This window comes from Nuphar pumila, chromosome 12 (genome assembly GCF_984573655.1).
Source record: "Nuphar pumila chromosome 12, dmNupPumi1.hap1.1, whole genome shotgun sequence".
Taxonomy (NCBI): Eukaryota; Viridiplantae; Streptophyta; class Magnoliopsida; order Nymphaeales; family Nymphaeaceae; genus Nuphar; species Nuphar pumila.
In genome coordinates, this window is record NC_143260.1 from 23,855,160 (window position 1) to 23,881,722 (window position 26,563).

Here is a 26,563-nt window from a genome sequence, read left to right on the forward strand (position 1 = left end):
AAAACGGTTTGCATTCAATTGAGTTCGAGCCTATATTTTCCTTGTCCAAAAGCAGATCCGTTTTGCGATGGGCCTGACTTTTAGACTCAATCCATACCCATCAGTCTATTAAGGATTGGGTCTAATCGGTTCAGTTCAGGTATACCCAACCCCAATTACACCCGTAGACCACATCTCTTCCAATGGAAGGGACAAACTATATGGTTAGTTAGAGTTTCCTATACTTGGTACAATACAATAAATGTGATCCTAGTGACCGTTGCAATGGCTGCATCCTCTTCTACAATAGAAGGAACTATAGATTTGGTCCGTTGTAGTTTCCTATTTTGTGCAACATCATAATTTTCATTATATCCCCCAAAATGGACATAGACACACCACATGACTTAGTGGAGTTCCCTTTCAGTGCCAGGCCCAAGGGTGGTCAAAGGACCTCCTAGGGTTCCCCAAAGAGAAAATCACACTTCAGCTGGACGGCCTAAATCAAGCTTCCACAATTGAACCCACCCCAATTTGCATGACTTAATAACCCCTACTTCTGCCAAAATGACATCCCCACACCCTCAGCAAAGATACGCACATGGACTAGCAGAGGCAAGTAAGGATGCGGCAATCATTGGCCCCTGCCCAACATGGTAAATGAGCGACACAAAATCATTTGTTATAAATAAGGGCCCGAGGCTCCCACCATGTCAGTCAAACTCATCCTTACCCTCCCCCTTCGGCATCTTTTTCTCGGGTTCCGACCCACTATTCTCTCTAGTCCTTCTCTACAGACTACACTTCTCTTTCTCTACCCCCCCCCACCATTCTCGCTTTCTCTCTCTCTCTCTCTCTACCCCCAGCCTCTCCATCTTCCTCTGCCCCCACCATTCTCTCGTTCTCTCTCTCTCTCTCTCTAACTCCTCTCAATCTTTCTCTACCCCACCACTCTCCTTCTCTCTCTACCCGCATCTCTCTCTCTCTCTCTCTCTCTGATATATTATATAATTTGGGTAAAGATGAACAGCAAGGGTAGTGGCAACGGCAGCCAAGCGTGTGCTTCTTGCAAGTACCAACGTAGACGGTGCAATGAAGACTGCCCCCTCGCACCTTACTTCCCACCCGATCAGCAAAGGCAGTTCCTCAACGCCCATCGACTCTTTGGTGTCAGCAATATTCTCAAGATTCTCAGGAATCTTGAGCCAGCACAGAGGTCTGAGGCCATGAAGACCATAATCTTCCAGGCCAACACGAGATCCCAGGACCCCGTCCGCGGCTGCCTCGGCCTCATAGATGATCTCAAGAGGCAGATCGACTGGACCAGGGCCGAGCTCGATTTTACCCTCGGCTATGTCCACACCATAAAGCAACAGCTGCAGATCCATGGTGGTGGTGCTGACATTGCCCTCAGCCGCGGCCATGGCCTCGCCGTACAGCAATTCCATGCTCAACCACTGCAACATATGAGTGGTGCTGCAGCTGTTCGCCATGTTGGTCCTGCCATGGGGGGAATGGACGTGGGGTTTGGGATCGGGAGGGGGCACATGGATTTAATCGAGGGCTCGCTGTCGGTGCAACAGCCTCAGACGCATGCCGACCAGTCATCCAGCTCCAAGACGGCGCTTCCTGGTTTGACCCTCAGCGCCGGGGTTCAGGACGATGAGTTCAGGCCGTTCATTGACATGTTTGATGATCGGCAGCCGTTCATCAATCTCAAAGATGAGCAATCTGAGTGCAGGTATACATCTAATTCTCTCTATCTCCTTATGGTTTTCGTTTTATGGTTCTTGGTGCAATTTGGTTACTGGAATTACATATTTGAATAACGTTTTAGTACTTCTGGTTGAAATCTTTTAAAAATACATAGATATGAATTGCCACTAAAGTTTAGTATATATTTCTACCATTCTCCTAAAGAATTATTTGTTTCCTGATCTTTTTTTTTTTTGAAAGGCAAGCAGGGGTCAGGCAGACCCCAACCAGGTATCTCTTAAGCCCCATGTGGGAGAGGGATTGGAACCTGGGCCTTCAGCTTGGCACAGGACCCCGCTTACCGCATGGGATACCACCTCAGTGGTATTTGTTTCCTGATCTTGGTGATACTGGACTACACAGCTGGGAGAAGACTTTTTTTTCCTAGTATAGTGAAAATATATTTTGAATTTTCAACCTTAAATTATATCCAGTTTTGCAATCTTTCAACCTCGATGTTTTTGTCAGTAAGAATGGATTGATTAGTTTTTGTATAATTGATAGCTAAAGGTAATACTTGGTACATGACACGTTATGCTTGATTATATAGCTTGCAGGCACCCCAGGGTGGACATATTGACAAGAAGGGAAAAGCTCCTGCCCAGTTTTGATTTCCCCCAAGCCAAACGAGGAACATGAGAGGAAACAAAGAAATCTTAATTGAAGAAGTGTACATACTGTTCTTTTTTTGTTCAATTTCATGTTTAGATTGTTCATCATTTTTGGAGTGGAATTAGACATTGATCTGCAGCAGCAATGTATGGAATGCAGACTTTTTGTACAGTGCAAGATGGGATTGTTGTATCTTTCTTTGTGAAGATAATGCAATTTTTTGTAAGAGCTTTAGGCAGAGTTTCTTTGTATGTTGTGTTGTGCGCCTAGAAAAACAGATGTTTCAATAATAAAAATTTCAAAGAGCCACCATTTTGTCAAGAGTGGTTATTGAATTTGTTTGTTTTTTCATGTTGTTGATTTTTTGATCACTAATTTTAGAAGGTCTATGACCATTCCGGTAACTTAACAAAGGGAGAGGGAGAGTAACGCCGGAAGATTTTTCATAATTTTTTGAGAAATAAAGATGAAATTTATGTCTCAAATTTGGTTTAAATTTTAATTTAGAATTTAATTTTATTTAGAGTTGATTTTTTTTTTGAATCTCAATTTGAATTTAAATTTGAATTTGAATTTGAATTTCAATTTCAATTTGGGATTTGAATTTTGATTTTTGAAAATAAAATACATAGAGTGGGATGCCCCTCTATGTGGGCTCCTCTTGGATTTTAGAGTCCTGTGAGATAGACTCAACCAAGTCTAAGGTCCAAAGAGGGTGGGAAGGACCCCTACTTTCCTATTTTCACCTACTTGACTTAGCCAATTTAATTATTTGGTTTCCTTATTTTAATAAAAGACTAATTAGTTAAATTATTTAATAGTTTCTTTATAACATTAGGAATCCTAATTAGCTAGAATTTATAAATTAACATGTAATAAAATTAAAATTTAAATGAGATTAGACTTGGAGGGAGCTTTCTTTTCAATATAAAAACCATAAAGAAAACTATTTAACGTAGCCATCAACCTTTTTCCTCCCACACGCGTTCTCTTAGTTCCCTATTTCCTTCTTCTTTTCTTATTATCTATTCTTTCTCTCTATCTTCCTTCTTCCTTCTTCCTCATATATGCTCCTCCTTGGAGGAGAAAAAGCTATTGGTGTGGCCGCTTCATTGGTAGTGAATACGTAAGAAGAATTCGGTTAATGAATACGATTTTAAGAAAGTTTTTAGTATATTTTTTTTATTTTGAGGTAGGTACACCATAACTTTTGTACATATGTATGTGGTTAGAATATATGAGCATGTTGTGGAATGATCTTCGGATACGTATCAACACATATATCAACGTAGATGCATGTAAAACCTGATATTGTGTGGTGTATGAAGGTTTTAAAAACCTGAAATCCCTTTTCGAAAAATTGGTTTTGAGAAAAATGTATTCTCTTTGGTAAAATGGTTGATTTTGGATGTAGAATCATGATATGTGTTTTATGTCTGTATTTACAACATGATTAAATATTTGTATGCATGAATATGATGCGTTCTCAATAAATTAAAATCGTTTGATGTATTTTCTTGGTGTTTTTGTTGGAAATCATGAAATTCTTGTTTGATTTCTGAAAAAATGCATGTTATTCTGTGTAATTTATTCCAACCAGTCATAATAATAAATCTGGTTCTCCAAAATCATAAATTCATAAATCCTATAAAATTATGAGGATGTTTCATATACAGAAGCAATCACAGTCAAAATCTCAAACTTAGATAAGTCATGGTTGGGAAGATATGACATTTGCAAGTCGATACAGAAATCTTATCCTGACAAAGATTATATGGAGACAGAAAAACTTTATAAAAATCATATCTCTCATAATATTCAGGATCTATAGATAAGATTTTAGGGTTTGTCATTTTGGATATGGAGCAACACACAATTAAAATCTTGGATGTTGATTCTTCATGACTTGAAAATAAAAAATAAGAGAAATTGCTATAGAATCTTTAATTTTCTAGAATATGTTCTATTAAATAATAGAAACAATAAATATTACGTGATTTTTAGCTCTCTACTGGAATCATATTTAACCATGAGTTTTTGTGAGCTTGAATCAGACATATCAAGCCACCTACAATAAAAAATCTCAACAATTAATTCATTCTATATGATTTATTGCTGATTTTTATTGAAAAAACAAATTTAAACAAGATTGTTATGTGAATAGAAAACATTTTGTGCTTTCAAAATTTTTAATTATTAATTTGTAATGAGTTAAGGTTTGAGTTTTTTCATGTATGCATGTAACATATTTAAGAATCTATGGTAAAAATCTGAGAGCCTAAATAGTTTTAGATAATTTATGGGAAAAATTACAATAACGGGTAAATTCTGTGATAACAATCTTGAATTGAAGAATTGTGTTTGAATGCTGGTTATGGTTTCAAAAGTAAGCCAGATAAACATGACATAATTTCAGAAGTAAACCAGATGGATACATAATATACTAATGAACAATATGTGGGACTATTGAGGCAGTGTGATTGTACCATCACTTGTGAACATCTTTTGAATGTTATGTTGTAAACTTTTCTCATAAAGTTATAATATGCAGTATGATGTATTCATGTACAACATGATGTTATTATATGCAACATGATATTATGATATGTAGCATGATGTTATGATATACATCATGATGATAATGTGATTATAATATGCTATAAGATATAAAAAGCATGCATGCACATGTGAATGCTCATGAAAGATCAAGTGGTTAGAAAGAACCAATGTGGTATCATAAGAGCACGAATATGACTTTGTGACATGTTGTTGAGCAACATATGGGCCTATTAAGGTTGTGTGTGTGCAAAATTTTGTAAAAAATTATATTGAATGCAACTTTAAATTTTTTCATGATGTATATGATGAATGATACATACTTGCACATATTGGTACATGATGGGTACCCTGTTGTGGTCGAGCGATGAGATTGCCCAATCAAATGATGCATGATGATGTGCATGTTTGAGCTAGATATGGAGCTCATATGGTATGATTGCATGCTATGGATATTGTAAATCAAAAACCGTTCTATGTAAAAAATATATATAAAAATTTAAGATATAAAAAGATACCCAAATTGTGTGTCAATAACTTTGTTCTTGGTTGCCCTCTGATGATGTTGGGATCCTTTGATGGCTGTCATGAGGGACATTGTGGTATTGAACTCTGTGGTGTTGTTTTTTTCAAGAACTTGATATTGTGGTTTGTGTCCTCAGTCATGGTAGTAGAGGACTTTCCATCTTTGAGACCCGAGAATGGTATGGTTTTCTTCAGTTGTTAACATATTGGTATACTAAGAATTTTGCTAGGGTGATGATGTGTGATGATGCCAAGTAGTCGCTACCTAGGGTGATGATCTCTTGGTCGAATGGGGGGTGATGATGCCCTTGGCCGACTAGGGTGATGATACCCAATGTCGCCCCGATAAACATGTGCATACAAGGTTAATGAAATATAAATTCCGCGTGGGTGAAAATACCCCTGGTATTGCCTTGTACTTCAGTTTTTACCTGTGACAGTACCGACTTGGGAATTCAGGAAGAAACTTAAATTGATTGCAAGTAACATGTTTATGCCTCTGTAACAAATATTGCAAGATTTATAAAAACCTCATGATAATATCATGATAAATTACCTGAAAGTTTAAAACGGCAATTTCTCATGAGATTTTCAAACCATGACAAATATCATGATATTTATGATTTTAGCAGATATTTATTGTGACAACCCCCAAGATTTTTATTTTTAAATGTGTTTTATTTATATTTTCTTATAAAAATATTTTTTATTTATTTTTTATTGCCAAGATTTTGCCAAAAATGCAAGATTTATGAAAATGTTCAAAATCTCCCAAGTTTTTGACTTTCGAGATTTTGCCATTTTTAACTTTTATCACTATGGTTTATGCATTCAAAAGTAAGTGGTAATATACACGATAAAAGCAATTTCATGCATTATCCATTGGTTCATGTATATGTGTGATTGCAAACATATCTGAATTGGTTTATGTACCTTAACATTCTCTAAGGTTAGAGTTTGTTTGATTTATGCCTTAATTATAATTCAAATGCTTAATCATGGATATGTTTAGGTTTTATAACATGTTGCACGAATTGCGTTGTCGAATGCATGAATTTAATAATTATAATTGTCTATTGAAATGTACTATGATATGATGTTGCGTTGCACATGTTTTGAAAAATATATGTTTTATGCATGATTCATTTGTATATGCATGTCTTATTATCGTGTTCCAACTGAGACTTAATGAGTTTGACTCCTATACTACAAATATTTAGGTAATAAATGAATTAGTTGGCGTGATGGCGGAATGTTGTAGGTGGTGCCAAAAATCAACTATTTAGATCTGGGAGTAGTCTTAAATAGGAAGACTTGTTATTTTTTTTGACAATTATTTACAAACAATTCAATAATTGATGAATGTTTTAAATTAGTTCATAAATTGTTTTCTTTTATGTTTTAGATTCAGATTCCTGATTGAAAACAGATTCACGATTTGGACTTGGACCTCAATCTAATTTGAAAATAAGTCTAGTCTTATGCTGAATTATCATACATGTAACCCACCTAAAATTTAAACCAAAACAAAAAATGAATGATTTAGTTGTATTTTTTTTTTTTGATAAAAAATTCTTGTTCTTGGTTGTCTCTTTCACGAATTTTTTTTTAGTGATCTAATATACGCTAGCGCTTGCATGCAGACATACTGCTTAGCGCTTAGTTTGGTTGGAGCATTGTCATCAATAAGACCTTGCATAAAAAAATCAATTATTTTTGGGTTAAAATTTTAGGGCATTAGAAAAATTCACAAAAAAACAATAGCATGGTCGCAAAGGAGTTGCATGAATTAGTTTTAATCCCAAGGTGGCAGATTTTTCTTCTTCTTTTTTGTTTGAGGAAAGATTTGGTACCTATCGAATGGCTACAGTATGACCACAAACATGTTGGCGCATGTATTTAATATCAAGCAAACTTCCCATAATACAGATTTGTGTGCATCTTTTTTTGAATTTATAACCCGAAGAAACCACACCCAGCACTAACACCTGATTGTGTTGGCTCATCCTGCCATATCTACGATCGTCATGTTGGCAGCATAAAACTTTGAGGCTAGGACCCCTGCCCCAGGGCCTATGCTACGCATTGGCTTGTGCAGAAGGGTGATACCCATGAGAATCGAACCATGACTGCCCGTCTATCCATCAAGGCCCCCACCCTACTACGCCAACCCCCCTTGGGGCAGGTTTGTGTGCATCTATTATTGACAAATTGGATATCTAATGCAAGGCCTCTCCTTATCTCTTTACAAATAAACCACTTTATTTGAGTATCTTATTGGATCTTATGGAGAACTGTGTGTGATTTGTTTCTCAAGCATTTTTGAGTTTCAAACATCGCCTTGAGGAGGAGTCTCCAAGAAACATGCCCTAAAGAAATAAATGCATCTTTAGGGAATCAGTCTCCCTTCTCTCGCTTGTTGCTGGGGCGATTCTCCCTGGTGTTTTCCTCGTGGCTGGTCGTAAATTCTTCTCTCAAGATTGTCTTTGGTTGAGACCCATATTTGCTGATTTTCTGCCTTTATTCGAGCATTTTCTGGTCCAATTCTCATTGACCGATGCACCATCTGGTCAGCTGCTGTTCTTATTTCATACTCTGTTGCGAGATCTTAATGAAATGCTTTATCTGATAAAAAAAAATGCTTTCTCCTTTTAAAAAAAAAAAACTAATGTTGGTGTTTATTTTTGCTAGCAAATATAGGAGCTGAGATCCTTGCTCAAATCTTCATATCTCAGAACCTACGATTGGAGATCTTACAATCTCAAATCATTTCGAATCTTTAATTTTACTGAGGTCTTCAGTAATAATAGAACTTCAAGTTAATCAACCCTCTCACATTCTATTTACGCAAATATTATAGGGAAATTTTCAAAAAGGCACTTAAAGTTTGAACACTAATCAATTAATGGCAGCTGAGTTTTGTAAATTTTAAAAATCGCATTAAGAACGCCAAAGAGTTTGCTACTGTCAAGTTTGCTGTTAAATGTGATGTTCACAACTTAAATGTTCATTAAAATTTTGTATAAAATAACTTTATTCTAGACTTGGTTTTACCATTCTTTATACATAAATGCATGTAGCATAATAAATCAAAATTATTTTATTTGAAATGAACTGAAAGGGTTTCAATGTTTTGCAACTGAATAGAAAAAATAAAAATGTCACGGATTTATCAATTTTAAAGTCTCAAATCATATAAGAAAAAAAAACAGTATCATATAATTTGTTCCTTTCATTCTAAGCTTCAGTACAAAGAATTTTTTTTTCTTGAAAGAAAAATATTCAGATTTGTACTAAAAATTAAGGGAGATACAATAAGAATGACGAGGTGTCACTCCATAAATTTTTACACATCAATATCTAAAATGAGGGTAAACTGTTCAGCTAAATTGGGCCACTTGAACCCAATTCGCTCACGGAGTTCTCGCAATGCTGTCTTTGATAAAACTGAGCATGGGAGTTCATGTTCCATATGTCCTCCTCCTGTGTTCCTTTGCAGCCAAATAAGTGTCCATGGACACAAAACACTGCCAAGCTAAGAAAATTTTGCTTCCTCCTTTCTTGATGAATGGGGGCGATCAGCACTTCCCTAGGATCATTGACTCTTTCACATAGTCGTTGCGGTAAGCACCACACCCTTGTGAAACATTCTTGAGCTTAAGGGAAGCTCCAAAACAAATGAGCTGCACTTTCCTCTATACTATTGCAAAAGATGCATTGACTTGGCAGGGGGCAGAACCCCCTTCTCTTGAGCACATGACCCGTAAGTAGTCTATCATGTAAAATCAACCATCCCGTGAGCGAGCTGCGAACCGGATAGGAATGATCCCATGGAGCTTTTTCAGGTAGCCATCGGACCATTGGCGCCCCAAGATAGCCGTAACAAGAATCAATGGAAAAGATGACATTCTAAGAAAAAAATCCATAGTGGAAACTGGCTTAGATGTAGCCAACACCCGCATGAGTGCCGCCGTCCACTCTTCAAACACGGTTGGGGACGGGTTTCTCCTAAGAGTGGTTTTGTACCCAAATTGCCGGTCCTAAATGGAGCTTACCACTAGCCACCCAATACAATGCCGGGAAGATATCTTTCAAGCACCTAATGTCACACCATACATCCTTACAAAACCGTGTCTTATCCCCATTTCCCAACTCCATACGAATAGCCTTAAAGAAGGTGGAGAGTAGTTTGGATCATCCCTTCTGAATCCCGGACCCTCCCACCCATTTGTGTTTGAGCACCATCATTAAAAGTGCCCTATTCCACCTTCCTATTTTGCCAGTTCCCAAATCCCCCTCACTTTTGGTGCAAGTGATGGTTTTCCAAGACACCAAGTGCATCCGTTCTTTTTGTGTTTTCTCGGACCAAATAAAAAGTTGAAATGCTCTATTGATTCCTCTTCTAGTAGCTTGTGGAATTTGAAAAATTTGCAGATAATGCAATAAGTATGATGTGAGGGCATACTTGACAAGCGTAACCCTAACTCTGCCAGCCATTGCCAAGTTGAACCCCACCCACTCATTGATTTTTGCCATTACTTTATCTTAGACTTCCTTCCAATATGCATTCCTTGAAACATCCAAGTGAAGGGGTAGATCAAGATATTTGATTGGCAGCCCACCAATTTGGTACCCAAAAATGATTGAAGCAAAATTGGCAATCGACCGCCACCGGAATGCCATAACGGGACAAAGCAGGATTTGAGGCCATTAATGGAGAGACCTGACATCTTGGAGAAAACATGAATCAATGGGCATATATATATATGGTTGCTTGCATGTCTAAAGATAAGTATGTCATCGATCGGCAAATAAAATATATGAGAAATTCAGATATCCGAGCATGTCCACCACCTCATATAACCCACTCGAGGTAGCTAAATCAAGCATAAAAGAAAGAGCCTCCATAACCACAATAAATAAAAGATGAGAGAGAGGGTCGCCTTGCCGCAGCCTCCTTTGCAAGTTAAAATACGTACCTTGTGCCCCATTGATGCGAATTGCCGTATTTGAGATATGTAGAAGTTCCTTAATCCACCTAAAAGCCCTAAAGAAATGTGACTCTCTTGGCACCATCTTGAGCCCCTTGCCATCATTAGACAGCTTACTTATTACCTAAAAATATTAAAAGTATGGGCATTAACAACAGCCTCACTAAAAAATACCCTTCAACATAGACATGGAAATAATATAAATACATAAAGCACACATATTTTCCCAAATAGACAATTCATAGCATGTCATAACATATAAGCACAACAAGGATCATGATTACAATAATGATAAATGTAAGCATATAGGATTTCATAATTAATCATTCTTACCCTCGAATAACAAACCTGCATCCACATCATTAATAATCAAGATCACAATAAGACAAAGCCATATATGCCAACCTATACATGAACTCGAAACCATACATGACATGCATGTACATTTATGCTAACATTTAATGAAACACTTAAACACTTGTGAACCTTATCTAATGCATTATTACATTGTTACTCTTTCTCTGTCCTATAAGAGTACACCCTTAGAAACTTAACTCCAACTTAGTAATCCAATAAAGTGTTTATTACGCTATGTATTTTAATTTTTTCATTGATTTGAAGAGTCTCAAAACATCTATTAAAGCGGTCTGTGACTGAGAGAAACTCACAGTGGTCCAAGAAATCACATCATAGAGTCAATAGCTATCAATTCAGGCACAAACACGTATATATTCAACATGCATCACATCATAGGTTACAATCATATGCCAGTTCAACATGTAATCACATGTTAGCATATCAACAGGGTTCTATGACTCAATAACTCTATTATTGAGCTTAAACTTTTATTGCATGCATTCATAACCTTAGCTCATGTGGTATTTCAACATCACATAGAATCACACTATCATACACATTGATGTATTTGATTTATTGAATCAATTATATCTCACCATTCAAAACATGCATATTTCATAATATGAAACATCTAAACCTCAAACATACATATTTTCTACGTACGTCATTCAAGTTATACATATATAATTTATACATGTATTATCAAAAGCTTATAAACACAAAGAACAAAATGAGACCCACCAAAATTTTTGGTCATACCTTCAGATGTTTGTTTTCAAACCCAAGTGACAGATCATAAAAATCTATTTTTGTTTGATCGCAGCAAATCATGAAATAAAACCTCTTTTTTTGCTTTGACAGAACAGTGTAGATATTGATTCCTCAAAGAAACTAACATCAACCTCAATCCGTATGAAGTTTGAATTTCTTATTTTTTTTGGTGATAGATATATGTGTCAGCTTTTCAAATCATCTAATTTCACTAAAAATTTCTATCATGTGAATTTTTTGAATTGTCTGGATCAGACCATGTCTAAGACTGATCTAGATCTAGATTATTTGCAGAATCCTGAATTTCACCTGACTTGTGTGAGACCCTGAGATTCTCACATAATAAATCTAATTTCTTTTTTTAGATTTATCTATCTAATAACCATAACATATCCAAAAATCAGCTATAAACAATAAACCTTTGATTTATTAGATTTCCTATAAAATTGGCTATCGAAAATTGCTCTGCACACAAGACAAATTTTTGATCTTGTGTTGCAGCAACCATAACCCTCAATTTCATACCACCACTGGGGCTTAATTTTTTTAAGACACCTCCCAGATGTCTGGAAAGTTTCCATAAAAGAATTTGGCCAGAGGTGATTCAGTTTGATAGCTATAATTATTTTTTGACAACGAGTCGGTTAAAAAATTTATGACAGCATGTGCATAATAATATAGAGCATGATAGATATAAGAAAAACACAAGCATCAACATGCAATATTAATTTTAAATCATGCATCAACCATATATAAAGTATCTAAACATCATACATATTTATAAAAATGTTATATAGTCATAAAACATGCTTCATATCCTAAACTATCAATATAACTTATAATTTATGCACATAATAACTAGTTTAAGATGCTAGCATGCAAACTCATCATAAAACATATGAAATAATTTTGCAGGAACATGATTCATACTATAAACACATAAAAGAAAATAAATATCCATTCAATCATACTGGAAACAAGGATTTAGCAATCTTAAATCATATAGGAATACAAAAGTATATGTTTCACACTATCTGATTTCTTGGTTTGGCCGTTCAAGCATAATTTTACCGAAAACTTATTTCTAAATCCATTTTAAAGTATGGTATTGATTTAAAAACAATTTAAAAACCCTTTTCTAACATGTTACAGATCTGATCCACCATGGATCAGTCCATAGAATCGGCAAAATGAATGATCTATGCACTTGCATTCAATCTATGCAATGAGTAAGATCAATCCTACATGAATCGTGTTCTTAGATGAACTAACACTTTTGTCTTCCATCTTAGCACCCTGAAACAACTTTAATGGCTGCCGAAAAAATTTCAAGGTAGAAGAAGAAAGAAGAAGAAGATGGTAGAGAGAAAGATTAGAGAATTCTAATGAGAATGAGAGAGGGAGGAAGAATTAACCATGTTAATCCTCTTCACGAGGACCTTTATTTATAGATGAGTTTAGACAAGAGTCTCATCTCTAATATAAGAGGTCAATATCTATTAATCTTTTTTAAAAATAAGAAAATAAATTATGGGTCCTAGCTTATTGGATTTCAAAATTAATTAAGCTAGAGAAGAAAGGTGAAAACTTCTCACCCTAGTTTGGGCTTCAGTGACATGATAACCTTCCAAAAGGCCTACAAACTCAAAGACTCAACAAAATTGGACGTTTAAATAATTGATTTGATAGCCCTCAAAACATAAATTATTATATTGGTCTTAGATTGTATGCACACAGATCGGCAAAAAAATTTAGTTGATGCTGAAAAACATTGATTTTTGACCTACAATTAGGCATGAATTTTAGTCGATGATAAAAACTTAAATCAACACCAATTTGGGGGTGTCGATAGTTAATTTCGATGCCCTCAAAATTTGGAATGTCAATGTCGACTCTGATTTAATAGGTGAGCCACCGATCGGCCAAATTTTTTGCCAAAATAATAATGACGTTGTTCAGAGCATTCTACCCTATGAGTCCAATCCAATGAGATTAGATCCAAATATCCTGAGTTATATCCAACCCAATCCATCCCTATTTAGTTCTAAATGTCATATATTATATCTAACCTAATTGAGTTGGATCCAAATACCATTAGTTAAATTCAATACCTAATTTAAGGTCCAAATCTATATTTAATCCAAATCTGAATTGGATCTAAATACTAAGGTTTGGATATGAATATGACACATCCAAAATTTATAAAAAACCTTGTTCCCTTCTTGAACCTCTATAGGCCACCACATTGACACATGGCACCCCATTGGGTTGGGCGTGACCCTCTAGGTCTCATAAGGAACCTAGATTGAGTCCAAATCATAGCCTGGTCAATTTTGAAAAATCAAAATCTGGATCTATTCCAGGAAAAAAAACCAAAATAGAGGTCAGTCTAATTTGAAAAATAAAATTTTTAAACCAACTCATATCCAAAATCGTCAAATCGGATCTCCTACGAGATCTATAGCTCATAACAGATCTAACTAGCGTTCTAGTTTAACTTAAACTCTTGAATTTTGCCTAAATTTAACCTGATTCTAACATGAATTTAACTTAAATTTTGCTCAAATTTAAAAGTTAAAATAAACAAAATTCACTGCTGTTACATTATGTGATATACAATTAACCATAAATTATTTGAGTTTTTGTAGGTAAAGTGGTGCTCCTATGAAGATGCAACAACAGAAGAGGAGAATGAGAATGTCGATGTGGTTGAGGGGGTGAAAGACATCGTGAGGATAGATATTTGGTTGCACAACATGAATGAAGTTAAGTGTCAAATGGCTAGCTGAGTTGTTTGGCAGTTTGAGCTTATTCAGCAACCTCGTCTCCCTTGCACTGTATACAAATTTGTCTTGTTATAAATAAAGGATCAGATGAAAGATTACCCTACTTTATTCGTATCTGAAGTTTAAGAGTGGCACAACAACTATAAAGACATCAATTTGTCATCTATGGTACATGCCACCAATAATGCGGACAATAGATACCCAACTAGCTCTTGCACTAGATAAAGTTTGCATGCTAAAGAAGATGTTACAAACTCAAACTGGCCTTCTTGAAAACGCAAATAAGGTCAACGAGGAGCTACAAGCGTCTTGTTTATATAATTGTTCTTTTGTTACGTTTGTATGCAGACTAATTTGAATATGACAATAATATACCATATTTTTTTGCTATATAACATCTAGCAAGATTTGTAGAATGACTCCAAGTGGCCCCATACCGAGGACATGAAAAAAGGAATGAAACTGCTAAAGACCCTTTTCCTTATCTCGTATTTCTTTGAGTTTGAAAAGTGAGGTTTATATTGTTTTTATGTCAACTAATACAAACTAACTGATAAACGACATTCCTTTCACAACAAATGATCTCAACTAAAAGTTAGAAAGATGGGGCAACTTCATGTTTGAAGAAAAACAACTTGCCATATCAATTCCTTAATCTTGACAAGATATCCATTGGATAATTTTGCATACTTAAAACTTACATTTATATGTGCCCATGACCTTAAACGCAATTTATGTTGCAAGTTGTAATTTTTGTCAACTAGGGCAACTATCACTGGATTTTTTGAGAAATGAACATGCAAAGAAAGGTGTTCAAGATATTCAATTCGATGGAGTCCACAGACTTTACAGATAAGAATGTCAAATAACTTGTATGATAACATTACTTATTTAATATTTTTTTTGCTCTTTGTTGCATAAGTTTGTTAAGTCACTTGTATGTTATGCACTTTTTACAAGTTAAATTTTTTGTGGCATGGCTTGACTGTAACTGTTATAATGACTAGGCAACTGAGGTCATGGAGGGTATTTCTCAATAGGAAAATAGGTAATTTTTTTCATATGTTTGTTAACTTTTGCCATGTGTTTCGTATATGTGCATGTTCTTTATGACTTGGTATATGACTGTTATAGGTTTGATTGTGGTATATTTGTTGTCACGTACATGAAGTATGTGGTCATAAACTGAGAATTAAACTTCAAGCCGGTGTATGTTTATATGTCATATTTTATTCACTTCTTTAGGATGTAATCTACACTTGTTTGCTAATAACCCTTTTTTGTGAAAATTATGACAGAGTCCCACTAGTGTATATAAAATTCTATGAACACCAAAGGAGGAAGGCTTTGGAGAGTGACAAAGAGAAAGTTGAACCACAACAGAACGAAGATGGTATGAAGGACACATCAGACAATAAGGTGCCAGTTGGCGAGGTCATGATAGCCAAACTGCGAACACTTGCAACAAATTTATTTTGAATTATCAATGTAAAATTTTAATTTGTATGAATTCAATATTGGAACACAGTCTATAAATTATGAGTTTTTGTATAAAAATTCTTTAAAAGTTTGATATTTTTATAAATTTATAGTTGATTTTGCATGAATTTGAATTATGAATGTAAATTCACATATGAACTGCAAGTTTGAATTTATATATATTCACAGTTTGATATGATCTATAAATTCACAATTGATTTTGAATGAACTTGAATAATGAATGTAAATTCACAGTTGATTTTGTAAATAATTCTATAATTTTTTATTGAGCCAATTTTGATGCTATAAATGATATGTTTTGTATGAACCGAGCAGGTTTGATTATGAAAAAATGAAGTTCGCAACAAATACATGCAAAAAAGGAAGCATAAAAAATATATATAAAAAAAAGAAGTCTACAACAAATATACACAAAAAAAAAGTCCTCGCAACAAATATATGCAAAAAAATAAAGTCTGTAACAAATATATATGAAAAAGAAAGTCTACATATATGAAAAAAATAGGAAGTCTGCAACAAATATATGAAAAAAAGAGAAGTTCACGCAACATATGCGAAAACAGGACCACAACAAATATACGCGAAAAAAAGAAGTCTACAACAAATATATGCGACAAAAGGAAGTCCACATCAAGTAATGGTGAAGTATTCATGTGTCTGCATATATTTGTTGCAAACTTTCTTTTTTTGCATATATTTGTTACAAACTTTTCATTTTCACATATATTAGTTGTAGACTTCTTGTTTTTGCATATATTTGTTACGGACTTCATTTTTTTATATATATTTGTTTGCAAACTTTTTATTTTCACATATATTTATTGTGGGCTTTCTTTTTTCGTATATATTTATTGCAGCCTTTATTTTTTCAGAATAAAAACTTGTTAGGTTCATATAGAACAAATCATTTGCAAAATAAAAATTTGCTTAATTGAAAATTACAAAATCATTTACAAAATACAATAAATCTCAATTAATGAATCTCAGTTACACCTAAATTTTAACAAATTAAAAAATACAAAACATTGAATAAATCTATAACTCTAAAAACATATAATGAATCTCAATGTTGTTTGTATAAAAATATACAATTTATACTAAAAATATAAAATAATCAAAAGTTCTACAAACACTATTGTTGTAGATTTCTTAACACTTACGTCATTTGCCAATAAAGGTTTTTTGCCAAATCATACTCTTTCACAGACACAACTACACTTTCTTCATTACATTGTTTTCATTACCAATTAAAATTGCATATAAACGTATATCCTCATAATAGAACAAATATAGATACATAACTTAGGATATTAATTATACTTAAGGCACTATAATTGGTTCCTTACTTCAAGATTAGCTTGATGAAGATTTGGTTTCTATTTTGTCACGTTTCACTTTACGTTTATATATTCTTGCTCTACCTTACATATAAATAAGTCACAAGATATTTGAGTAATTCATTAAAAAATACTAGATAAATACAAAGAAGCAATTCATTAAAAACTCTTAACAAATCCTACATTGTTATTCGTGCTTTCGCATGTTATGACCAACCTCACCACATACACTGCAGTTGTATGGATAGATAGGTATAAGAGTCGATGGATTGAAGTGTGGGACATTGTTTGCCATCGGAAAGAATTGAAATGTATTATACACATCTCGATATGATTCAATTGTGAATAACTTGTCACAATAATTCTCTAATAGGTTACTCTCATATAAAATACATGTGATCTCATGTTCACATAAAATCCCTCTAACCTGCCAATCTTGACAAGAACACAAGTGCTTTTGAAGATCAATGTAAGATTGATCACGTGTTTTGTACTATTGTCGGTGACAATGCACTACTTGCACATGTACTTTTTGTGTCTTCCTTGTGAGTTCCTATAGCTTTCTTTTTTACCTTCAGCACCATAATGCTTGTCATATGTTATCTGATATTCTTTCTTTTCTAAAAAAGTTTTATTAGTATGAGACAAAGCTTTTCAATAAGAGGAATTAGGGGCTTGTCACTTAAATTTATGCATTGAAGCTCTCTACTATATGATACGTTGAACGCCTATATCTTTTTGCTGAAAAATGACTGTCAACCTAATATTTTGGTTGCATGTCAATGGAAACATAATTGTATTTGGCTTCATTTGCTCTCAAATCTTATGAAGAAAATAAGTGCATTTTTGTCTCGTGGTTGCTCGAGCTGCACTCTACTAAAGTACACTAAGTGGTGAATCAAATTTCTTATAAAAGTTCTCTGTCAAATGCTTTATGCAATATCTAACATGACAGCAACAACAAAGCTACAAATTCCTTATAGCTACTATTTTTGGAGACCAATATAGATCTCCAAGCAAGGAGATCAATGCTACAGTAGCATATTTTAACTCTTTCAGAGGCCATTGTTAGGTGCCTACACCAACCACATAACATATATAATTTATTTTTAGAAACTAGCATGTGAGAAAAGGACATCCATATACAAAAAATATAAATATATATCTATGAAAAAAATGATGAACATAATAAACCCTAAACGGTAAACATAGAAAAACACACAAAAAAGATCTACAACAACAATCAAACACAAATAAATATATACATATGAACATCCACAACATGGAATAAAAGTATAGAAATCGTGTTTTAGCCATTAAATCGTGTTTTAAAAAATTTGTGTTATAAAAAAAAAATATTTAGTTCAACCGTTAAATATGTTTTTATAAAAAAACCATCATCGATGATTCCAAAATACTTGAGGATGAAGTCCCGCTGGAATAGTTGCCAGAAAAGTTGCCACCAAGAAGCAAATTGGGGACCACTAATTGTGGATCATAAAGAGCCCTAAAAATGTATGCAAAAATATTTTGAGGTGTGGTGTTTCAGTTTTTATAATCATGAAGTTCACACAAAATTTTATGTGAACTTCGTGATATATATGTGAACTTTCTCAAGTATGTGCAATGTTTTGAAGTTTGGGAGTAAAACGAGGTTCACATAAAATTACGTGCAAACTTTAGGACATATGTGTAAACTTTGTGACATATGTGCGATATTTCAAAGTTCGAGATTAACACGAAGTTCACACATAAATTTTATGCTACCTTTGTAATGTCCGCAAGAAAAATTGTGTGAAACTCCTTTTAAGTGGGAGTTTGCATTACACGAAGAGCAGAGCAATTATATCATGCAAACTTTGCGAGTTTCACACATGCGAGGGTTAAAAAGGTCATAACAAAGTTGGATATTTGTGATTTTAGACATGGGGAGAATAGAAGAAATTTTGGAGCATTTCGTGAAACACATCATATTTGTCGTATAGTACGATCATTTTTTAAAATAAAACTTAAAGACCTCTTTGGCGCAAATTTTTTTAACCGTTAATCATGCATGCAATCAATGCTGCAACTGCATCCTACTTGTGTATGACGAGATGGGCATCCAATGTTACGCCCATCTCAGTGAAACAATATCTATATTAACATGACTAATTATAAATTTAGTCAGTAAGGATTTTCCATACTAGTACAGTCTTAGCCTTCTAAAATAAGGTTTAAAATAGTCACAAATGCAAATTTAATGATCATATATACATAAGTCAGATCAAATCTGATATACGTAGATCTGACCCATTTCTAGTTTTATATATCAATATGATGGGAGAACATATAATATCATCAATATTTTAAATTATCATTATTTATTATGAAATTTTCAAAACTCAATATTCAAATCATAGCACATTTAAAAAATATTGCAAGATCATTGATGTTGTGTTTGGGACCTTGCATTTGTACAGATTTGCAAGGAATTAGGAAAAATCAAATACTGGAATTTAGGGGAAGTGGTTTTGAGGAAAATAAAGAATTCTTATTGTTTGGAAGACCTATAAGGGATTTCAACTTTCAATTCCTCTTTCTTCTTGATCTTGTTTAAATGAGGCAACAAGTGTTTTGGTGATGGTGGTATGAATGTCGTGAAAAGTGTCATGTGGTGGTGGCTAGTGTTATTGAGGCTATAGGGAGACTTGGTGGCCATGAGAAATGGTAGTGGTATAGAAGATGAACATTGCATCTGCCAGAATAAGAAGAGTGAGGTCATCAAAATCCTCTAGAATATAGGATCTTCAAATACCTCATCCTTGCTAAGGAGTTGAAACTAGAGCAAATAAGGCTATGTTTGGGAACTAGTGTTGGAGGGATTTGTAAGGACTCCAAGAAAATCCAAAAACTGGACTTCAAGGGAAATGAATTTTAAAGGAGTTGTGGATTTCTTCTAATGTTTGGAAGCATAAGTAACTCTTTCAAGGATTCAGGCCTTCAACTCCAGATTCCTCACCATGTTTGGTTGTAGGTGAGTGTAGTTGTAATCAACCATATGGCCTGTGAAGTTCACCATGGAATCAACCACCTTTAACTATGATATGAAGTTCTTCAACCATATGGTCTGCAAAGTAGTCTCGTACAATGCTATAAACTCTGCCTCCATGGTGTGAGTAGCAGTGGTCGTCTGCTTCCCACTCCTCCAAGAGATCGCTCCCCCAACAATTAAGAAGACATACTCAATAGTAGACTTTCTACTATCAAGGCATCATCCTAAATCCGCATTTGAGTAGCCAATGACCTCGAGGTGGTTAACCTTATGATACATCAACATATAGTCTTTTGTCCCTTGTAAATACTGCAAGACTTTCTTAACAACCTTCCAATGAGATATGCCTGGATTAGACTAGAATCTACTAAGCATCCCTACTATGGAAGAAATATCTCGACGTGAACAAGTCTGCGTGTATTGTAAGCTGCCAACAACTGATGCATATGGATAAGCATTCATCTGTGCTATATCAATTTCGTTCTATGGACAATCCTTTAGGCTCAATTTGTCACCTTTTGATATGGGTGTTGTACTAGGAGAACAATTATCAATCCCATATCGCTTTAATACCTTATTTATGTAGGATCTTTAGAAGAGGCCTAGAAAGCCTTTTGCTCTGTCTCGGCGGATCTCTATGCCAAGTACAAAAGCAGCCTCACCCATATCTTTCATATCAAAATGTGATGCAAGAAACTATTTTGTCTCTGTAAGTAACTTTATATCGTTGGTTGCCAGCAAAATGTCATCCACATACAACATCAATATAATGAACTTACTCCCACTTTCCTTAAGGTATATATATCGTTCAATAATATTTTCTGTAAACCCAAAAGTCACAATGACTTAGAAAAGTTTAATATTCCACTGTCGGGAGGCTTGTTTAAGTCCATATATTGATTTGTTAAGCTTGCAAACCAAACAATCATCTTCAGAGAAACCAAGATGTTGTTCCATGTATACCTCTTCATTCAAATCCCCATTGAGAAATGCTATTTTCATATCCATCTGATGTAGCTCTAAGTCATAATGAGCTACGAGGGCCAAAATTATCCTCATTGACTCCTTAGTTGAGACAGGAGAGAATGTCTCATTATAGTCAATGCCCTCCATCGGGGTGAATCCTTTAGCAACCAAAGTTGCCTTAAGTCTCTCTATGTTACCTTTGGAGTCCTTTTTGGTCTTAAAGACCCATTTACACCCTACAGGTTTTACTCTTTTAGGTAACTCGATAAGATCCCATACTTGATTCTTAACCATAGAGTCCAACTCTTCTTTCATGGTTTTTATCCAGTGTGAAGATTGTTTGCTTTCAACAACTTTCATAAAAGTCAATGGGTCATCATCTATATCTATGAAATCATCAGGCTCTTGAAGGTACACCATATAATCAGGATGTATGGCAGATTTTCTAATTCTTGTGGATCTTCAAACAGGTCATTCTTCAGTCTCAGATTGAACCTATTCATCCTGTTCGTGCTTTTCTATATTGTCCACAATAAGTTCACTTTGGATTTGTACATCAACAACCTGGTGATCAATCACATCATTATTAGGAATAACAATATGGTATCTCTCGATGTTATCCTTAAAATGTGGTGAGATCATATCATGTATTTCCTCAAAACCAAGGTTTTAAAGTGCACTTAATCCTACTGAACCGTCTTCAAGAAATTTTGCCTCATCCATTTAAACAATCTATGGTGAATGAGATGGTTAGTAAAACCTGTATCTTTTTTATCTTTCTGGATAACCAATGAAATATCTACTAGTTGTTCTTGGATCAAAGGCTTTAATGTGGGGGTTATACAGCTTAGCCTCTGCAGGATATCCCCATATGTGCATATAAGACAATGATGGTCTTCTACCTGTCCACAACTCGTAGGGAGTTTTAGGCACAAATTTTGTAGGAACCTTATTCAAAATATGCACAGCAGCCCTTAAGGCTTCATCCCACAACTTCATGGGAAGTGTTGAATAATTCAATATGGCCCTGACCATTTCTTTAAGCGTATGATTTCTCCTTTCAGCTACATCATTCTGGTAGGTACTACCAGACATGGTATATTGAGGCACAATGTCTTTCTCTTTGAGAAATCGTGATAATGATCCATTCCTTTGCCACATCTCAGTAAACCTATCATAACATTCGCCACCTCTATCAGACCTGACTATCTTAATAATTTTATCAATTTATTTTTTTACTTTTTTCTTAAATTCCTTAAACATCTGAAAAACATCAGATTTTTCAAAGATCAAGTAGAGATACATATACCGTGAATAGTCATCAATAAAGATGATAAAATATTTTTTGCCTTTATAACAGGGGGTAAAAGGTGCACATACATCCGTATGGACTATCTCTAATATCTCACTACTACGTTTGACACCCTCTTTATATGTGTTTGTATGCTTAACCTTTACACAATCACACGCATCATTGTTGGTAAAACCTAGATATTTAAAGATCTCTTTATTTACAAGCCTCTTCATTCTCTTTTCAAAGATATAGCCCAACCTTCGATGCCAAAGCATGTAGGATTTATCATTAATCATGCTATGCTTATTCCCAACCAATGAGTATTTAGAAGTTAAATACTTTTGAGTTTGAATCTTCATGTTTAATTTGTACAAATCATCGTAAACTAATACAGAACCAATTTTAATAGAATTTCTGTAAATGAATAACTTAAAATTTTCAAATTTAAAGCAATATCCAAATTTATCCAATCTCGAAATTGAAATTAAGTTTCTACTATATGATGAAACATAAAAGATATCATAAATATCCAAATCTATGCATGTATCTAAAGTGATTATGCTGATCCCAACACCTTTCATATGCAAACACATCTTGTTCCCCGAATAGATGCTCTTCTCAGGCATTATTGGTTCCCTTCTGTTCAGGAACGACTGTAGGAAGTTGAAAATATGAACAGTAGCACCAGAGTCAATCCGAAACAAATAACAAATTACCTTTCTTTTCTAACCATTTCTTGTACTTTATACAATTTGCCTTCCTATGTCTCTTCTTCTTGCAAAAGAAGCACTTTTTGGGAGCAGAATCGGTTGTTTGCCTTGAGATGTCTTATTTTCTGCTGACTTCTTCCTAGCATTTTTCTTAAATGCATTCTTCTTCAGTCCTACCTTGGATCCATAAGAAGCCATATGTGCACTTTGTACCTTCTCTCTTTTCAATCTTTCTTCTTCTTCAACACCCTTGGACATAAGTTCATTGAATGTCCATTCATTATTATGTGTGTTGTAAGGGATTTTGAAAGGTCCATACTCCAAAAGTAAGGACGCTAGAATTAAATGCACTAGGAAAGCCAAGCTTAAATGGGTATTCAGTCACTTTGGTGACATGAATTCACTAAGTCATCTAATTATCCTTGATGCCAATATTATACATTCATTTATGCATGCATAATTATAAATAAAATGCATGAACAATAACAAAAGCCAAGCTTAAATGGGTAAAACTCAGGGTCCATAAGTAAAAACCGGTCTAAAAATACTCTGAACCGGTCTGAAATAGCCCCGAACCTGTCATCCAAGGATCCAAACTGGTTCTGAACCTTATGAACTGGTGTCAAGTATAAACAAAAGTTTATAAAACCATATAACAGTATGCCAAAATCCCTATATCTTCTTATATTTACGAAAATAGGGTCTTAGCATTTCAGAACTGGTAAGAAACTGGAAGAAACCGGTCAAAAATGGCTTAGAGCCAGTCTCGAAAAAGGGTCGAATCGGTTCCTGATCCGGTTCAGGCCAAATAGTGCCTAGACCCTTACTAGATCCAAGTCTGACCCGATACTAACTGGATTCGGGTATGACTTGGTACTAACTAGATCTGGGTCTGACCCGGTATAAACCAAATCTGGGTCTGACCCAATATGAGTTGGATCCGGGTCTGGCCCAAAATGAACTAGATCTGGGTCTGACCTGGTATGAACCGGATCCGGGTCTGACTCGGTACTAACCAGATCCGGATCTGACCTGGTATGTATCAGATATGGGTTTGACCCGCTATGAATCAGATCTGGGTCATACCCGACATAAACATAACTCGGTCAGACTCGGTCTTTCCGGACCAGACCCACACCTGGAACCATTATGGGTCCGGGTCTGATCCAAGGAAAAAAAGCAGACCCGATCCACCTTAAATGGGTTTGGATCGGGCCTGTCACCGGGTCAAAAAAATACTAGATCTGATCCGGTTCTAGCATAAAACAGAAAACCCAATTTTTGTTTTCAGAAGAGGGTTTTCCCATCCGGCCTGCCGACGACTGATGTTGCCTGCCAACGACCCTCACAGAGACGACCGACGACTCTACTCTGGCAAGATCCCAGTGACGACATCTCCCACCTCGCCCGACGGTAGAGGGGAAGCCAGAAAAAGAAAAAGAAAAAGGGGGTTCGCCGCCCTGGATGCCGCATGACGTCGGATGGACCACAACGTCGGTGAAGCGGCCAACGAAGGCCGCCTCTTCCTAACGATGCACCCACGGTGTCCTATAGACATCGGCGAGAAAGCCCCATCTACACGACAACAGATGGAACAGAGAATGGGAAAAGGAGGGGTTTTAAAACCCATGTTGTTGCACGTCGCTGGATGGATGCCAACGATCCGGCAAAAGCAACTCCCCCCCCCTGGAGGCAGTCCGAGGCAACCCCGACGTCGGTCGTTCTCCCTGCAACCCAACGATGCAGGTAAAACCCCAACTATGTTTTTTTTGTGTCCATCTATCGCCGCCTGCGGCCAACGTCGCCCCATAGCGACTTTGATCCACCGATGGTCGATAACAGATGAATCGTATCGCCTTGCAGCGATGGGCTACCGAAAAACACTGCCACTTAATGGCGACAGTCACCAAAAAAAAGAGCCAACAGGGTCACGCAACAGAAAAGGGTGGCGTGGGCCCACAACCCAATGTTGGGATCCTCTGCAACGCATAACAAAACCAGAGCGAAGGCGTACCTGAGGCGGCCATCGAAGAATCAGATGATGGCTGGTAGTTGGAACGGGATAAGCTTCACTCCTCAGTCGAACTGCAGCCCTCCAATGAGTGCAGGCTTCTTCAACAGTCAGTGAACAAGATTCTTCTTTCTCTCTTTAGTCGAAAAACTCAGAGAAAGGTAAATTTCTTTTTTCTTAACTCTTTTCTATGTTTTTCTCTTCATGCTCGCTTATCCAGGGTGGCTCATGGATACCCTCTTTATAGCTGCAGCAGGGGATCGGTTAGCATAACCGTTCCCTCCCTGTATGTTTATTCGGAAGAAACACCAAAAGGGAAAGTTACCAAAAGCGTGGGTAACTGCCGCACATCGTGGCTTATCCCAACAGAGAGAGTTCTGAAATCTCAAAAGAACAGAAAATGATAAAAAATTAGAGATTTTGTGAACAAATCAAAGATTCTCGTGGAGTTAATTTCCTCAATTTGCATAAAATTTGAGTTCTCCAGGGCCGTCGAGTAGAAATAGGTCACCCAGCAGGAGGCTGAAAGCTCCAGGTTCGTAATCTCCAAGGCCAAGTAGGAGTGCTGCACCACCGTCATTTGTGCTGAGGGCAAGAGCGAGGCCACCAGGCTCATTTCCGACACCAATTGTTGGGATGAGGCTCATCGAGCCACAGAGGATTAAGGCATCTGGGGAGGTTGCAGCCACGCTGGCCAAGTCACCCAACATTGCGTACCTCCCCAACGAGAATGCCCTTGATTTTGCACAAAATAAGCGTCAGATGTTTGCTCGACGGGATGGGGAAGGGGGTTTGATCATACTCTCTCTCTCTCTCTCTCTCTCTCTCTATATATATATATATATATATATATATATATATATATATATATATATATATCCATGAGAAACAGAGAACCATCCTTGGGATAAGAGGATTAGAGACCTAGTTTCACTTGCTATACCTGCCGTACGTACGCTCGTCGCGTGTCTCTGTGATTGAAGCTCTATTCTTTTTGGTCATGTTTCTCATAGCTTCAAGTTCAGCCTTTGTCTTCATCAAATCTCTCATCCCTCATAACTAATTCAACCATTGATAGATCCTTCCTTGCTCCAAGTCAGTATATTAAAGAGGGAGAGGAGATGAAACTAAATTTAAAATACATGGTGTGAAAACCATAAACACCCTTAACACATGGCCGTGACACCCCTCTGCCCCCACAAGGAGTCTCCTTGCTTTGGCACGAGCAAGTTAAATACTGCCCTTGCCCTTAACATTTTGTTTATTAATATTTTCTTGACACTCTCTGATAAAAACAATTTTTTTTTTTAAATATCGTGAGATTAGACTTGGCCGAGAAAATCCCGATATGGAGATTTTTTGCCGTCCCTGAGAGGTGT

At 35.7% G+C, this 26,563-nt stretch overlaps 1 protein-coding gene across 1 annotated transcript; it reads left to right on the forward strand.

The window, feature by feature from the left end:
* The first annotated feature begins 1,001 nt into the window (after positions 1-1,001).
* LOC149820325 (uncharacterized) lies at positions 1,002-14,335 on the forward strand. The gene is made up of 3 exons (XM_089981786.1): positions 1,002-1,720; positions 2,443-2,512; positions 14,195-14,335. Exons 1-3 carry the CDS (start codon positions 1,002-1,004, stop codon positions 14,333-14,335), a joined length of 930 nt encoding a protein of 309 aa, XP_089837912.1.
* Positions 14,336-26,563: the final 12,228 nt, after the last annotated feature.